General features: G+C 40.1%; 1 protein-coding gene across 8 annotated transcripts in view; it reads right to left on the bottom strand.

Moving 5' to 3' along the window:
• Positions 1–275: 275 nt before the first annotated feature.
• MCUB (mitochondrial calcium uniporter dominant negative subunit beta) overlaps positions 276–18,723 on the bottom strand; it is an 80,879-nt gene continuing 62,431 nt past the window's right edge. For 5 of the 8 annotated variants that reach the window (XM_037897043.2, XM_043545314.1, XM_037897041.2 and 2 more), the window contains 7 exons: positions 12,279–12,354; positions 11,634–11,804; positions 5,737–5,841; positions 5,095–5,255; positions 2,975–3,178; positions 1,560–1,676; positions 276–540 (listed from right to left, as the gene is read on the bottom strand). In XM_037897043.2, the coding sequence (XP_037752971.1) occupies positions 463–540; positions 1,560–1,676; positions 2,975–3,178; positions 5,095–5,255; positions 5,737–5,841; positions 11,634–11,804; positions 12,279–12,354 (912 nt within the window). In that variant the 3' untranslated portion in view covers positions 276–462. The remainder of the gene's footprint in view (positions 541–1,559; positions 1,677–2,974; positions 3,179–5,094; positions 5,256–5,736; positions 5,842–11,633; positions 11,805–12,278; positions 12,355–18,723) is intronic. The other 3 variants (XM_043545317.1, XM_043545315.1, XM_043545313.1) reach the window with 1 other exon arrangement.

The following is an 18,723-nucleotide window of genomic DNA, read 5'->3' as shown; positions in this document are numbered from 1 at the left end:
GTTCAGGAAAGCACTTATACACATGCCTAATTTTAAACATGGACTTTCCTGAATTGGAACATGAGACAGGAGACCTGTTAAAGTATAAAAATACATTTGACCATAAATACCAGAAATCTTTCTATGACATATCAAATTTTTGGTGCTATTCTCTGCTGTTATTAATAGTCCCCCAAAAAATAGTAAAATGCTTCAGTACACTGGAACACCACTCTGACTCTTATGCCCACATCAATTTACTAAAATGGCGAGACAATTTTATTCCAAGATCTGAATGCATATTTTGAAAGACTTCTTTATTTCAGGAATTATTTTTTAAAAATCTAATGATATAATAGTTTTAATCAACATTTGTAATGTTGTAATGTTCAGAACTATAGTGGTCAAAAATATTCAGTTTGCAGCACAGAAACTAAATATTGGAATCGGTTTTGGAAATGACAATTCAGTTATGAAAAAAAATTAGTCTTTGTCATTAATTTCCTGTATTGGAAGTTGCAGATGTAGGGGCTGATGCAGGCGTCTCAGGGACTCTTCAACCTGTAAACGCAAGAGAGAATTAAATGGAGGACATTCTGTGTCCATATTTGTCCCTTTCAGTCACCCCTAATTTGTACCTTCCTTTCATACTCTTGATATTCTTTCCCTGTAGCCAGGTCTTTCACTTCTGTGAAGACACTAACCTTATGGCGCAGATTTCCCACAATAATCACAAGTGTAAACTCCTGGTCATATCACTCTAGGGATTACCATCCAAAAACAATTCCTGCCATTAGTGAGTTAATCTGTCAGTCAACAGACCAACGGGAACTGCAGCCCTACAGATGCACAAACAGCCTCCTTCCAAGCAACTGAATGTATCACCTTCAGTCCAAAGCCTAGGAAAATTTATAAAGCCCATTTCATACAACAGCAGAACTGAATTATTTTATATGCTCTAGCATAAATTGCAAAATTCACACTCCAGACTAGTGTCAGACAGTGAAAATATTTTAAAGCCCCAGCCTTGATAAAGGGAACTAGTTTGAATCCTACCCAATTATTTTTTTAAAAATTTAACTCCATCTATTCATTAAGGGTTCTTGATCAAAAGCCCAATAAAGTCAAGGGAGAATTTCCATTTACTTAATAGGCTATAAATCAGGGTCCTGTTTATTTATTGTGGACCGGAGGACTCTCTGTATTTCTCACAGAGCAGTGAAGATTTTTCCCAGTTCCATATCACTGCCACTATAGAAGATGGAGACTAGAGAGCAACCAGTTTATCACTACTGAGCAACACAAGTGAGTGACTTGTTTTCACACTCTCCCCCAGCCTCCACAGGCTGCCTGAGCAGTGCTGCAAATTTCCATTCTTAAGTCCTTCCTTCCAGCTTTTAAAGGAACTCCAGGTAATCTGTTACATATGCATATTTTTAGCATACAAAATTAAAATGCATAAATAAATAAATAAAATCTAAAAGCCACTTTCCAATTACCTCATGATTTACTGAAAAGACTTAAATGGTGAGACCACAGCATCATTCACTTACAGTACACTAAGAGACTTATGAAAATACCTCTGCCAGTGCCTCTTTTAGCTTGTTATACTGTTCCACATCAAAATGTTGGCTTCTGGATTTCCGGTAGAAGTAGTGGAGGAATTGTCTGTCTTTAACATCTGGGTAAACATAATCCTGACAGATAGAAAAAGGACACAAATGTTTGGGTTTTTTGGGCAGGCAGAGGGTTAGGAGTGCAAAGACATTTCTACAGATGGAGTTAAATCAAACTAACATACATAAAAAACCTTATAGTAATTAGAAGAAATCTAAACCATGACAAATAAATGACCTTATTTTCAGAATTGCAGAGCACTCACAGCTCCCATTGGAGTCAATAGGTGAGACTGTCAGAGGAGACTAAGGAAGTTGGGTTCTTGATGCCTTTAGGCTCCTTTGAAAATCCCAGACAATGGTAGCATCTGAAAATCAGGCCATTAGTATTTATCAATTTATCCAAACAGAATTACCTCAACCCTCCTGAAATTCAGCAGAAAGCAAGAGGAGCAGAACTCACTCACAAACCCAGCCCTCAACAAACTAGCTGAGCTCCAAAACCCAGCATCCTTCCCCACCTGATGTTTCATATGTACTATAGGTTCCATATGTGCAAGTATTGGATATTCACCAACTATGTCCATACCAAACAAAATAAAAATGGAGGAGGGAATTATTGAATATGCAGCATGAAAAGGAATACAAGTAACTATCCAACTATGTGCTTTATAGTACATTGTAGGATCCCAAACATTTAATGGGCAAAAATGTAAGTTCCTTTATATTGTACAGGAATTGATGGCCATTTCCACATTCTGCACTTTGTCCACGTTCTGGGTTTTTGGTGTTCAGGAACTCTTCCCCCTCCTCTAAACATGCCTCGCTCCAACTTGTGACTTCTCCTTTGCACATCCAAGAGCAAGAAAGGAAGTTAGGCCACTTAAGAAAAATCCGCATCTTACTCAATGAAATAAACTAAAGGTAGTCCAGGAAAAACAGCTGAAAAATTTCCATGCATGCATCAAGTGACATCTGAACTCCATCAAACAGAGAAAGAAAACTGATGGGTTTGCCTTCCTGGCCCTTCAATAGGTTGCATTCCTTGACCAGCCCTGCTTTAGTACTTCCACTCTCTATGTGGAGACGTATGAGATACAGTTACCATCCGGGCCACAAACAAAGAATTGAATGAAAGAGGATAGTTTTCATTTTCAGAATCAGATGGTATCGGCCTGGTCACTAATTGCAATCAGGATTTTTAAGTGCAGCTCAGATGAGCAGTTTATCCCTGAGCTACATTAAAAACAAAGTTCCAGCCTAAGTGCAGTTCTACAGAACACACACGCGCACAAACTTTGATGTTTAAATACATAGGCTAATTTATTATGAAAATCAGTGTAAGATGACTTCAGACATGTTTATATAATGGGACTTACCTGTTTAGTAAGTACAAAGTAAGCGTAGAATGCCAGGGCACTTCCGTAAGTGATAAAATACGTCACTGGCTCCATTATATCCCACGAATAGACCCACCACGTGAGCCAGGCCAGTGCTCCACCTTGAGTGGACAGTAGTGCTAAGCCAGTCCACAGGAGCCTATTGGTCTTTGCATCTGCACTTGTTGCAATTTTGGCTTTCATCTAGGACAAAAACGTTATTCATTCAACATGTGGATATTAATTTCATACATTTCTCTGACACCAGGGAGAGAACACATCCCAGTATGTACTTTCCTCCTGGATCAGAGCCTGCCTTCAAGACTCCTACTCACTTTACTCCTATGCCAAAAAATTAAAAATTCTGTCAAAAAAAAAATTCTGCACACAATATTTTAAAATTCTGCATATTTTATCTGTCAAAGTAACACAACACAATATAATCATGCCAGTTTAAATTATTTTGGTAATTTATTTCAAAATATCTGTTGGCAAGTATGGCTGTAACAATGCAGACCAAAAAAAGATTCTGGTAATTTTTTTTTTTTGACAAATAGATTCCTTATGGGGCATATTAATACAGAATTTTGAGTAATTAATTTAAATTACAATACAGAACTGTATTTCCTGCACCCATCAGAAGCAGTGCAAAGGCTTGTGAGTGTCAGGAGTAATAGAGGAGCTGAGGGAGAGGGAAGGAGCCTGGAGTGAACCTGGAGAGTTGTTGGGTGTGGGTAGAAGTAATATGGAACAGGGTTGGGTTTTTTTTTTGGGGGGGGGGGGAGGGGGGAGGAGGGGCAGGATTGTTAGGGAGTTGGGGAGGCCTCCCTCATGCAGACCCTGGCTGATCCCAAGCCTCTCCCATTCAGTCACGCACATCTGGCCCTGTTCCCACCCACCCCCATCCCAATGGGTCCCTGCAGCCCCCCTCCCTTGTTTCCATGTGGCCATGCACCCCACTCCCATTCAACCCCTGGCTCAATGCTGTCACCCCACTAGCTCCTGAGCCCACAACCCAGTCTGTCCCCCCCCACTAGCCATTCTGAACCCCAGTCTGTGACCGCCCCCCCCAGCAGCCCCATGTGCCCCCTCTGTCCTAACCCGGCTCCACAGGCCAGGTGCTGTGCCACTGCTTGCACGCAGAATTTTTTTCCCCCCACAGAAAATACATTCTGCCCCAGAAGTGCTGCAGTTCCGCCTTTTGCCCACCAGAGGCCTTTTATGGCACAGAACAGCCCGCTGCGTTCATGCTGTTGGCTTTTCTGGCACCATAGTGGCCTCTTGTGGTCAAAAGGCAGAACTGCAGCACTTCTGGGGCAGAATGTATTTTCTGCAGAAAAAAATAAAATTCTGTGGGACACATGTATTCTGTGCATGCACAGAATTCCCCCAGGAGTATCACTTGCAGGCCTTCCCTTCCCAGAAAGGCTTTGAGTTCACTCCCTGCATGGAATACAGAGGGAATGAGCTCTGCGAGGCCTCCATCTGGCCCTCCATCCACACCTTTGGGACTCTACCAATTGGATTTGCATACATCAGCTGATGCTGCCTGGTTTTTCAGAGAGGCGCTTTCACAGCAGCTCTGAGATTGCTGCCTTCAGTGTGAGATCTGTTCCCACCCCATCAGGCTCTTACTGGTCTCCTCCTCCCTATTCATCCCTTCATGTCACTTTAGCTTGGCCTGTCTTAGATTCACCATGTTTGCCCCTTTCCTAAGTTACGGTCATCATTAGTCAGATCCAACTGGCTGACCTGGTGATAGCATCATCACAGAAAAACAACACTGTTTTTTAATTAACTAATTATTTTTCTGTGATATGGCAACATCACTCCGGACACCCAACCAGGTTCAGACAAAGTAACCAGGCAGTCCAGGGTAGTGCCAGCTCACCATAGTTTCTCTCCAGTTCTAGAAATTCTCAATAGGCTATGCCAAAAAAACAGGAGGAGGAAGAGGAACTGGGTTGAAAATAATCCTGCAAATGAATTGGCCATCACCTACCTGTCTGACAAATGAGGGGGGCTTGGCCCATTCATTCATGCTGGAGTTGTCACATCATGGAAATTAGTTAAGAGAATTTTTTTTATATATATATATAAAAAAAAAACACCTTCCCAACCTGCTCAAGGGGTACTAGCTGTTCCCTTAGGTGGTCCAGTTTCTGAAGCAGTTCTCTCTCTCTCCTTAACTGGTGGTCTTCTAAATGAAGGGCGATGAACAGTCTATGAACCAAGGATTTGATATCTTCTGCTTCAGTAGCATGCTCTCTACTCCACTTCTCTGAAAAAAAGATTATGGTTGTCACAAGAGAGATAGGGTGGGTGAGGTAATATCTTTTATGGGACCAACTTCTGATGGTAAAAGAGACAAGTTTTCAAGCTTACACAGTGACCTCCAGAAGACCTCTGTGTATCTTCGAAAGCTTTTCTCTCACCAACAGAAGTTGGTCCAGTAAAAGATATTACCTCTCCCACCTTGTCTTTCTAATATCCTGGGACCAACACGGTTACCAGCTGCAAACGTGGCTGTCATGACTGGTAAGATGTATCAAGCAATGCTCTTTGAAGAAAACACTGTCACTGTTTACAGAGAGTGTTTACATGAGGCCACAAACTGAGGCTCAAAGGGGAGATGAAGCCAGACTTATTTTTTCTGGGGACTGCCATGATTTTTTTTTTAAAAAAAGACAAAAATATGCCTTGGAACAGATGTAACTGGATAATCAGATTTATTAAGACTTCAACACAGCTGTGGTTCTTACCTTTTACAGGGACTTGTACACTATAAGTGGTGTTGTTGATTACAAGTTTGAAGTCATTCATCAACAAAACTTCCATCAATGCTGTAGCAGGGATCTTGCTACCATCTGCAGGAGAAAACAGGAAGGCTTAAATCCTTAACACAAAATTTACTTTATTAAAAAAAAAGAAAAACCTCTATGTCAGCGGTTTCCAAAAGTAACACCAGATAAAACTGTGTCTTTTAATAAACATTACATTAAGTTTGGAAGTGGCCAGTATGCAGGTACAACAACAAAGTGCTTTTAACAAATACGTTTCTTAACAGTATTAAGCCAAGAAGCATCATCTGAAATATTTAGCATGTGCCCGCATTTCATTTGATCTGTCTGGCATAACTCACTATTGTTAGCAGCCTCCCTTTTATTTCAGTTCCAAGGAGAGACACTGTAAAGAGAAAGCTATATTTAAAGACTCTCTTTACCTGTGTCAAGACCTTAAAATTCTCCATTTTACCTAACACTAAGTCTTGGTTACTTTTAACCATTTCTTTTTGCATTTGGCTTAGTCTGGGAAATTAAACTAGTTAGATCAGATTCACTTTCTAGAGAATGGTCTTGCGGTTACAACACAGGGCTCTGCCTCAGGAGATCTAGCTCCACCAAACTTATTGAGGGACGCAGGTAAGTCAAAGTTTCTCTTTCTGTCTCTCTGTTTTCTCTTAGTCGGAGATGGTTCTGTTAAGCTCTCAGAAGCATTGAGAGGCTAACATTAATGTTTGCAATGTTTTCGATGGAGGATACTACAACATAAGACAAGACCTTAGAAATTCCACACAAGAACTCAAGGATTATGATGCAAAGTTATTTACAACCTTAATTATAGTATCACTACTGTGGTTCCATTTCTCTTTAGTTGGGATTTATTGTTTGAAAACAGAGTATCAATCACTGGAGGAAGAAAGGTGAAGATGTATCTCCTTTCCATGCCAACTTTTTACTATTAAGTTGACAGCCTCTTCAGCATGGCTATAGAAGTCCTATATTTTCAGTCCCCATTCTCACACACAATTTTGGTTGAACCCTGAATAAGATTTGTTGGAAACTAAACAAACCTCACTCGGTTACAGATTTCCTTTCCCTGGATGAGTTCTTCTAGCTGGGAGTAGAGAATTTTGGCATTCTTGTTCTCCAGATTTTCCTAATCAGTCAGTACAGATGGGAAAATTTAGTGCTTATACTTTTAATACATTTTTTAAAGCAGGCTTTAGCTTTGATTGGGAGCAAGGGGTGTGTATAATGAATAGTCTTATTAAGGGAGGTAAGGAGGCAGAAAGGAGACAGTGCACTGGCCTCTGTCGAAGAGAGTTCAAACTCATTCTCATCCTTTTGTCCATAGACTTGTGGAAGTACTTATTGGCCCACCAACAATGAAAAATAAGGGTAAAAAAAAAAAAAAGATTAATAGTTCACATGAATCTGAACAACTATTTAAGATTGCAGACAAGGGAAAAAAACAGGAAGGACTGAAAGACTGGTGCAGACAGAGGACTTTTCTAAAACAGTGAAGCACTGAAAATATTGATACATGAATGGTATATATAATAATCACTGGAGTGTGGGACTGTTTTGTTGTTCCTCTCCACCTCAATCCCATTTGCTTCCATAAATCTATGTTGCAAACTGTTGACGTAAGTTTGCTTGTTGTACTGATGACCCCAATTTAGGAAAATACTTAATCAGAAGCTTAAGTCCACTCCTAATGGTTTTAAGGAAACGTTTAAGTACTTTGCTGAACTGGAGACTCAGCACCTGAAATGGACAGACTGCCCAGGAGATGTAGAAGAGGTCTGAGAAACAGGAAATCTGGGCTCTGATTCTATCTCTGCCACTGACTAACTGTTTGATCTTACCTCCATTTTCCTATTAATAATTTTGAGACTCTTGGCTGAGACGTGCTATACGAGAGGGAAAATATAAGTATGATTCCTGACTGAGCATACTAGAGGTTTTATGCTGCCATGCTACAGTCCCAGACTTTCCATCTGTCTCCATGTCCCTATTATAGAAGCACACTGTAGATAACTCAACACCTGCACTTTCTCTGCTGTCTGGACCCATTTGGCAGTAGCTGCTGAGATTTCTATTAATGAGCTCAAGAAGCTAACACACCAGCTGGTTCTCCCTACCCACTCTGTGTGGGTCGGGTGACAAACTGGGAGCACTATCACTTTCATCCAAAAAATTTAAATTGTGCACATCCACTCAGTTTTTCAACATTTTACAAATGTCACCTTAATAATTTACATGTAAATGAGCTTCAGCAGTCTCATTAAAATGACATTTAAGACAACAATACTTCAAAAAGGAGCACTTGTTTGAAAGCTCCAGATAGGATTTCTTTTTCATATTTGATGCAATATTGAGCTTTATTAACCTGTCTAATGCTTTGTTAACTGGAGGAAAAACAGAAAAGCATTGGAAGCCTGAAAAAAATAACAATTTTCTGTACAAGGCAATTTTCCTTCCCATTTATCATACTGCAGGTACAGAGATGTCAACAAAAAGCTTTTCTTTCTCTAAATTTATACAGTGCTAGAATGATATCCATAGAAAAAGTAAAGTAAAGTAAACAAGCCAGTTCAGGTTATCTTATCTTTTTCTAATATATAGTGTTAGGTTAGATCTTTCTACTTTCATTTTATCTACTAGCAAAAACAGGAGAAATATCTGCATTTAAATCAAAACTTCCTGGGATATTCATTTCTTGTTTAAAAAAAATATAGAGAGTGTCACATTTTAAAATGTAATAATCCATAGTGTTTGGCTAACACTTGTCAGTATAATAGTCATTTCCTGATAAAGTAAATATAAAAGTTATTCTACATTGTTACAATTACTTGGCATTTGAAGGTATGTGGTGTAGAAGATTAACTATGTCACAACTGTTAAATAAATTCAAGCCAGATACTTTATCAGATGAGATGTTTCCATCGTTGGTGAAGTTAGCCATATTTCCTCTAGAATTGGTAGGGACATCTGCAAAATATGTGGCCATGCAATTTCTTATTGAAATAGCATTGTGTACTATATCAACAAAATAACTGAAGCTTAAACTGAAGCTAAGAATGCATGGTTAACGTTAAACTTTTTCAGCTTAATACATAGGGATGGGATTCAGCAGACAGTTACACTTTTAAGTGTAAATACTCCATATAGACTCCACTAACATCAATAAGACTTTGTACTGGGGTACCTGTGCTCACAGATGCACTTTCTGCAGGATCGTGCCGTGACTTAGTTGTCACCCCCCGCCCCCCCTTTTTTTTTGTTTTTTTGTTTTTTGTTTTTGTTTTTCTCTCAAAAAACACACACACACAAACTCACTCTCCTGCTGGTAATAGCTTATCCAAAGTGACCACTCTCCCTACAATGTGCATGATAATCAAGGTGGGCCATTTCCAACACAAATCCAGGTTTTCTCACCTCCCCCACCCCCATACACACGGGGGGGGGGGTGAGAAAACCTGTGTTTGTGCTGGAAATGGCCCACCTTGATTTTCATGCACGTTGTAAGGAGAGTGGTCACTTTGGATAGGCTATTACCAGCAGGAGAGTGAGTTTGTGTGTGTGGTTTTTGGAGGGGGGTGAGGGGGTGAGAGAACCTGGATTCCTGCAGGAAATGGCCCACCTTGATTATCATACACATTGTGAAGAGAGTGGTCACTTTGCATGGGCTATTACCAGCAGGAGAATGAGTTTGGGGGGGGGGGGGGGCGGAGGGTGAGAAAACCTGGATTTGTGCTGGAAATGGCCCAACTTGATGATCACTTTAGATAAGCTATTACCAGCAGGAGAGTGGGGTGGGAGGAGGTATTGTTTCATGGTTTCTGTGCATATAATGTCTTCTGCAGTTTCCACAGTATGCATCCGATGAAGTGAGCTGTAGCTCACGAAAGCTCATGCTCAAATAAATTGGTTAGTCTCTAAGGCGCCACAAGTACTCCTTTTCTTTTTGCTAAACAGAAGAGACATTTGTGTCCATCTTTCAGGGGAATGAGACCATCACAGGACAGACAGGGATTGAAGCCACAGGTTGAGTCCACCATGTTAAGTAACCTATAGAGGGGGTCTGTACGAGGAAGGAGGTGGGGTGGGAAACAGTCTAACCATCAATACTCAGTCCAGACAGGTCAATATAGATCATGGCAGTCGTATGTTGAAGAATCAGAAGAGTTCTGAATGTTTGTCGAAGATTTTTGGGACAGTTTAGTCAAAGCTAAGAACCATCATGTTGGACAATTGCCAGGTTTTGCCTCATTGCTATGGGCAGTAAGAGACAACTGAGGGAGAGTTGAAGTCGCTCCACACTTTATGTTTCTGAGACTGGAGAACTGCAGTTGACAGGCTTCATGGCAGAAGTGTGTTTTAAAGAGGTATCTGAAAGAAGCAGCTTGGCACACAGCAACAGAGGGAGTTGTAGAACTTCCTGGTGTGAGGGCCAGCATGGAAGAAGGCACAAAAATAGGGAATGGTTTAAGGCAGGAGCGCCTGGACTGAAAAAAGAGCTATACGTAACACGAGGTGATAGCAGAGTCGTGAGAAAGCACAGTGTTGAGCAAAGCCTTGAAGGTGAAGATGAGAAGTTTCAACCTGCTGGAAAGGCCAAGAGTAGGCAATGAAGGAATTCAAAGAGCGACACGACCTGGTCAGAGTGGCTGATAAGGAAGATAGTTTTGGCAGCAATATTTTGAATTGATTGTAGGAGTGTGAGGTGGGAATCAAGGTAGTCACAGCAGTAGAAACATACAGGAAGAACAAAGAGGATTTTGCAACAAAACAGGACATAGGGGGAAGGAGAAAAGAGGGTCAAATACAACACTGAGGCTGTGAGCCTAGGAAACAGGGATTGTAGTGAAATTGTTAACAGAGAAAGATATACAAGAACCTCAGTTTTTCCCATTGTGAGCTGGGCTATCCAGAAAGAGATGCTGACAGACAGAAGGAGACCGGATAGGTAGAAGAGATTGTGGTGAAGATGATGATTTTGGAGTAGCAAACAATGGAAGAATGAGAGGTCACCAAGGGAAAGTATGTATGGGGTGGAAGGAAATAAAAGCAGCAGGTCAATGGCAATATTTTCTTAATTAAGGGATTTTAAGTTTGTAAAACAAAGTCACTAACCCACTCAAAAAGTCCCTCACAAAAAGCCTATAGGATAATCTCAAATTGCTTATTTAAGGGCCATATACCCATCTTTGAGCAAGTCCTTAGGAATTTCTGTCATTCAGGGAACGATAAAAATTGAGATCTCTGTTCCACAGTGGGTTTTGTTTCCAGAACAATGGAACTCACTTGGTTTTGGCTGCAGAACAACAGAAGACAGATTTCTTACCATGAAAAGAAAATCTATGCCTTCAGCTAAATAAATCCTCACCTATTGTTATTCTCAAGTTGTCTCCCAACCTCTACATCATACTCACAGAAACACTGACAGACACAACTAGTCACATAGAGAGAGAGACTCTCTCTCAACCCAGTGCAGGGGTCTTTAAGACTACTGGTAGGAGAAATATTGGGAAAGCCAGAAGCATTAAAAAAATCACTAAAAAAGATGAGCTTTTTGAAGACGGTATCAAAGAAAAGTACCAGATCATAAAAAGGTTAAATTGACAGGTCCAAATTCTGTATTTTTAATCAGGCTTCTCTAGGGAGATACTGAAATTAACCCATGGAACATCATTAATTTATGATGCTCTTAAGGAGTACTAACAATTAAGAACCACCCATCCTCTTTAGTTCTATAGAATCTGATCAATGACTGAGAAAAAGAATACTGCCCAAGACAATTACTCTTTACAACCTACTTAAGAAAGGACAAGTTCAGGTTATTTTAAACAGGCAGCAGAGTTTGTAAATACCTGTTGTAAAGACTTCTGCCCTCTGAATTCCTTTATCTTCTTTCTGTATATCCTGCAGGAAGGTCCCCACCGTTGTTAACATTGGCTTGACGGTAAACTGACAGCGCTCTTTTCTTGAAGGTAACATAAGGGTTACCACAGGAAGGCCATATCTGTAATTGACAGTTACTTCTAAAAAAAAAGGAAATAAAGCCATATTGTAATGTTTTACATTCACACTTGCCTTTAAAAACAGAGATGTTTAATATAGAAAGACACTGACAATCTGCATTTGTTCAATGTACTGTACTTAATTACAACATAATGCTTCATACTTTAACTTCTGGAACACTCAATCATTATCAATAATAATTAAGACCCACCACACGACTGTGAAGCAAGTATCCTTCCCATTTTAATCCTGGGACAACCCAAGCAACAAAAGGGTACGTGAATTGCTCAAAGTCACTCAAGAAGTCAATGACAGGGCTCAGAATAGATACCCAATCTCCGACTCCCAGTTCTGTGCAGTAACCCCTCACCATGGCTGAATGAGAGATACTTGCTGCTATGCAACTGAAGTCATGCACATTCAGTGTTTCTAAACATGTCATTTTCAGAAGGCTGGAATTGGAAGTTCAGTTGATTTGAAAAGAGAAAACTTACCATCAGATGGCACCAGTGTGCTATAGCATGCTGCTTTATAGTGCTTCAGATTTCCAGTTTGCCTCAGACACAGCATCTGCAACAGAGATTTTGGCTTTAAGAAAGGGTTGGGATAGAATGTTTCCTTGGTGAGAGGCAGTCTCCTGCCCAATATGGTAATCTACTTAAAATCTGAAAAATCATCTCCCTAAATACAAAAGGCTTTAGAGACTCTCTTGCTGGGCAGGACCATTCCTATTTGTCCTAATATTTCAACCAGTATGCTACTAATATCTTAAGATGAAAGCATGGCTCAGAAGCAGAGCAGCACTTCTTTAGTGTTAGGCAGTATATTGTAAATAACTTGAAATGTTTCTACACTGTCATGGCTTGTAGGAGAGAATATCACCACTCACTATGCACACAACTGCTTGGAGAAGGTCATGCAACCTATCTTTTACAATAGTATTTGTCTGTGTTGAATGAAAAATAGCTTACTAGGTACATTTAAAAAAAAAGATTATATTCTAGATAAGTAAATCACTAAATGGAAAAATGCAAGCAGCTGTGGTCCAAGGTTACTCAGTGTATTTCATAATTTTACATCAGATTTCAAAAATGATTACTGCTTGCACTACAGTGCAATTCAACTGCTAGTGCAACAACTTGATATCATCATCAATCACCATCACCACATACCCCACTGAAAGAGACCTACAAATATGTAAAAAGCCCCACTGTGTTACTGTGATGCATGGCCAGAAAGGGTTAAACATCCTGCAAAATAAATAACCCTCAAAAGACATGTGGGGAGGTAATGGTTGTGTTTTTATGTATTTACATATGTATGAGTATGGTCCACAATGTAATCAACAGCCCCTGTCTATGCTGTAGTCTCATAATTCAGAGATCAAAAGAACATCCTAGCATTTAAATGAATTGTAAACACAGGCGATCTCTGTATTCATCTCTCTTTGAAATGTACTGTGAATGGTGGCGGAACAAGCAAATTGCCTTATGTTAATTCTATAGCTAAAGTACCGGTGATGGACCGCCTTCAAAGTCATCCTAAATTACTTTTTGTTCCCTGAGGAACTCCAACTTGTCAAAAGACATGAAATTATATAAAAGATCTTTGGGTCCTGATTCTGTTATCTCAGATCTGCTTAAGCTTATCAGGGACGTTTGTGTCGCAAGACTGAGGTTCCAATTATGCTGGTAGGCCCTGAATATGATATTTGGACATTGGACTATAACCTATGAACTATTTCTGAAAGAACTCTTTGCAGCTACAAAGCTCATCATCTCTGCTATGAATCTGAAGCTCAGTGAATTGAACTCATGTCTGTATGTATATTGATCTTTTAACCATACTCTCTCTCTTCTGTTTTTTAATAAATTTTAATTTAGTTACTAAGAATTGGCTGTACCATGTATTTGGGTAAGATCTGGAATATTCATTAACCTGGGAGGTAATGTGTCCGATCCTCTGGGACTGATAGAACCTTTTCTTTTATATGATGAAATAAGAGTTTCAGAAATCTTATTTGACTTAGGAACCTGGATGGTGGCCTGAGGCTGGATCACTTTAAGGGAACTGTGTTGTTTGAACTTCTGAGTAACCAGTAAGGTAATAAAGAAGCTGTTTTATACTAGTTTGGTAAATCTAAGTATTGGAATATCCACCAGCTTTTTGTGGATTGTCTATCCCATTCTTTGCAGTTCACCCTGGGTGACCACAGCTGGCCCCCACTAGGACCCTGATGAGAGTTACCTTTTGGAATGAACACACAGAGTAATCACAGCAGGTGTTTTAACCTGAACAAGGTCACTAAAAATGTCCACCCCCTGAAATACCGGTAAATAACGATAATATGTCTCACTCAAGGCTTGTCTACACACAAAAGGTGCTTTACCTATATTGGTATAGTCAAAGCAGTACAACTCCTCCCCTCGGGTGGATCCAGTTAGATTGGTATAAAGGTTCTTAATACTGGCATAGCTATTCCCATATGGCAGTGGTTCTCAACTCTGGTCCACCGCTCGTTCAGTGAAAGCCCCTGGCGCGCCGGGCTGGTTTGTTTATGTGCTGCGTCTGCAGGTTCGGCCAATCGCGGCTCCCACTGGCCGCGGTTGGCCGCTCCTGGCCAATTGGGGCTGCAGAAAGCGGTGCGGGCCGAGGGGATATGCTGGCCGCCCTTCCCACAGCCCCCATTGGCCTGGAGCGGCCAACCGAGGCCAGTGGGAGCCACGATTGGCTGAACCTGCAGACGCAGCAGGTAAACAAACCGGCAGGGTGCGCCAGGGGCTTTCCCTGAACAAGCGGTTGACCAGAGTTGAGAAGCACTGCCATATGGGAAGGGAAATAAACTATAGTCCCCTTTATGCCAGTACCACTACAACTATACTCAAGATTGGGCCAGTATAACTATACCTGTTTAGAAAAGAAAAAAAACAAACCCTGGCCCCCTTAACTGAAAGTTACAAAAAACAGTGTGGATATGGACTAAGCAAAGTTGAGACTTGACAGGGAAGGAGGAAACTGCACAGTTTGGGGTCAGTTTACCAGATAAAGGAGGAACCCCCTGGAAGGCTTGCAACACGCTTTGCCTGAGGCAGATATATTTCTGCTTTCAGTGCCTGCAAGCTAAACCCTTTATGAAATGTATCAAGGGGGCATTACAAAAGTATGAGGGACCCACCCGCAGGCAGTATCTTGGGGACCTGATTATGATGTTCTTGTATTTAACTGAATTGTGAGCTTTTCCTTTTTGGATAATAAGCACCCTGTAGGGTAGCAAAAAGAATAAGTTTATAAAGAGTGATTCCATAGTATGTGTTGTGTGTTTCATTTATGGGTGGTGGTTTGCGGGGTTTGGATAGGAGTTTTGTTTTTTATATCTGCCCCTCCTGCAAACTGGGTTTTAAAAAGTGAGAGGTTTTCAGGTTGGGAAATTCTCAGTTGCTTGTGACAACTGAGTCTAGACAGTGGGCAGGAACCTGACATTAAATACAAAAATACCTTAAAATTATTGTTTTAAAAAAGAAAATCTGTGGCTGCTAGCCAGTCCATGATTGCTGCAGAACAATCCAGAACTTCATAGCAGTAGCATGAACTGAAATCATCTCTCCCTGCTCCAAAAGCACAAACTCCTTCCATCTGAGCAAAAGGAGACTCTCTATTAGCAAATTAGGACCTGTGACACAGTTAAGCAGTTCTGGTTCCACCTAGTAGAAGACATGCTCCGCACGCCACACATACAGCATGGGGCACAACAGTAGAAAAAAAATTAAGCAATTCATATCCCAGTTTTTCAAAAAAGCGTTTCAAAGCAAGACAAAACAAACAGACTAATATGTCCTCAGTAATCTAGTATATAATAATCACAATGTATCAGGCATGTCTCCCTGGGAGCTACTTAAGACATGCCTCTTTGTATTGATAATATGATGATCAATTACTTCTGCTTCTGCTCATTAACGAATTACCTGTGGTTCACCCTGTCCTGGACATTGTACCACACTGTTTGCATGAAGGTGCAGCTTTATTTCTTTTGTTGCAGATTTTTTGGCATCAATTTTGTTTAGACAGTGGACAACCTACTCAATAATTATCAGTTGGAAAATACTAATTCACTTTATAGATGCCTTACTTGGAATGAGTTCTTTTAGAACATATGGGTGTATTCTTTAGAAGATTGTGTATATTGTTTGCAACCCACTGGAAAAAAGTCTTTGTATACTGTATTTATAAAGATTGAAATGAAATTCTGTCTGTAAGATAAAATGGATATAATCTGCATCTATTAATGAAGTAATGTTTGAGTGAAACAAAAGGAATAGCCTCACAGTACATATTTTATATGGTTTCTCTTTCTGCAAAGACTTATTCCTGTGCTTCTCCCCAGTGCAAACAAACAAAACCCTTGATTATATTTTTTTCTTTCCTTCCTGAAAAACAACCTGTTTATAATCAAACATGATAATACTTACACACAAAGAGAAAAATAAATGGAGGTAACTCAAGAGGCTTTATTAGCTTTAGACAGTAAGATAGCAGGAGAGGTTACTGGCTAAGAGTGAAGTCATGCTTTAGGGGATAAAATGGTTTGTTAAATGAGAAAATAGCTGAAAAAGGAGTAACAGTGAGTGGTTATAACTGGTATCTACTCAATGGAAAGAGGTCACTAGTAGATTTGCCCTAGGGTTTGTTTTGTGACTACCCTTATGGATAAGTCATATTTAATCAGAATATAAACATATGACAAAGGCTTGCTGCTGATGCTGAAAACCATGTTCTAACAAACAATATGTAGCAATGCAACCAAGTTCAGAGGGACTGGGAATATTGGTTAAGCAACTGTCTCCATTTATGCACAATGCTGTTTAATGTACAAAAAACATAATAGATAAGCCTGGGAGGGAAACAACCAGTAGACAGTGATGATACTTACTCAACAAGACAGTCATGGAGCAGATTAATCAAGAAAGTTTTATTTGTAAATGGAGACTAATCATTAGTCATCTGCACAGTGCACATAGCTGCAGTACAGAAAGACATAAGTACATCAAAAAAGGAACACAATTCAAATCAAGCCAAGTGATTGTTTCTGTGCAAAGCTCAGTTTCTCTGTAAGGGAAAACAAAGGGCTGAGTTAACATCCTTGCTCTGCTCAGGATTTAAATCTGGGGTTCCAGATGTGATTTCAACTATGAGTCTATGGCCTTAACCTATCCCCCCCGCAGCATAAAGCACTGGGCTGTAGTGATTGCAGTTCTGAAAAGTCACACTGGTACATAAAAGAGAGCATCTTTTCAAACTATATTGCAATTAATTTGTCACTGTTTTTAAAGAGCCAAGAAATCACCACACATTGTAGTAAAAACAAGCAAAGACTCAAAATATTTAAGAGTCAAAAAGCTGATATTAATGAAAGACAACACATTTTTGTTAGCAGTCCAGCCACTTCATTAAGTTCCTTCAGAACTCTTAGGTGTTTGCGGTTTGGACCTGCTTACTTGTTGATATATTAATTAGCAACTTGTTCTAGACTTCCTCTTTTCACATCTCAATCTGACAGTTTCTCATCTAAATTATTACCTGAAAAGGAAAAGGAGTACTTGTGGCACCTTAGAGACTAACCAATTTATTTGAGCATGAGCTTTCGTGAGCTACAGCTCACTTCATCGGATGCATACTGTGGAAATTGCAGAAGACATTATTATAATTATTATAGGTAATAGCCTATCCAAAGTGACCACTCTCTTTGGATAGGCTATTACCAGCAGGAGAGTGAGTTTGTGTGTGTATGGGGGTGGGAGGGTGAGAAAACCTGTATTTGTGCTGGAAATGGCCCACCTTGATTTTCATGCACGTTGTAAGGAGAGTGGTCACTTTGGATAGGCTATTACCAGCAGGAGAGTGAGTTTGTGTGTGTGGTTTTTGGAGGGGGGTGAGGGGGTGAGAGAACCTGGATTCCTGCAGGAAATGGCCCACCTTGATTATCATACACATTGTGAAGAGAGTGGTCACTTTGGATGGGCTATTACCAGCAAGAGAGTGAGTTTGTCTGTGGGGGGGCGGAGGGTGAGAAAACCTGGATTTGTGCTGGAAATGGCCCTTCTTGATGATCACTTTAGATAAGCTATTACCAGCAGGAGAGTGGGGTGGGAGGAGGTATTGTTTCATGGTGTCTGTGTATATAATAATGTCTTCTGCAATTTCCACAGTATGCATCCGATGAAGTGAGCTGTAGCTCTCGAAAGCTCATGCTCAAATAAATTGGTTAGTCTCTAAGGTGCCACAAGTACTCCTTTTCTTTTTGCGAATACAGACTAACACGGCTGTTACTCTGATACCTGAAAAGGGTGGCCTTTGGTAAGCCTCTCTCCAGTATCCTCTTAAATGAAGACTGATGCAAAGAAATCATTTAGCTTCTCTACATTTTCTGGTATCATCTTCCTCAGTTATTCCCCTTTACCTACCTGGTGGCCCAACAGACCCACTGAATTTCCCATAGACTTCCTACTTCTAATATCCTTAAATAATTTGTGTGTTAACAACATTTTAGGTTAATTGTTCTTCAGATTAATTCCCCCGTTTCATGTTACATTTTAGTTGACATTGTTTAGTTCACTTGGGCTGAATTTCCATTTATTAAAACATACCTGATTGGCTAAAATTACCACTTGATGCCTGGCTGTTTAACAATACCGGTTTTGACTTGTCATCTTACTTTCTTTTTCATTTAGGAGTCTGAATGCCTTCTCTGACTCAGTGATGGTGTTCTTAAACAGCTACCCGCCTGGGTTTTAACTGCCTTGTTCTTGACTGTAAAATATCTTTGATAAGTTTTCTAATTTAATTTATTGTAAAACTCCATTTGATGTTAATGTTATAGCAATACTTTTGGGTACAATTCCTTCTCTGAGAACGTTGAGTTTACTTGTAACGTGGTCACTATTA

This window comes from Chelonia mydas, chromosome 4 (assembly GCF_015237465.2).
Source record: "Chelonia mydas isolate rCheMyd1 chromosome 4, rCheMyd1.pri.v2, whole genome shotgun sequence".
NCBI classification, from domain to species: Eukaryota; Metazoa; Chordata; order Testudines; family Cheloniidae; genus Chelonia; species Chelonia mydas.
Note: the sequence above shows the minus strand (reverse complement) of the source record. Positions and strands in the feature narration are given on the sequence as shown.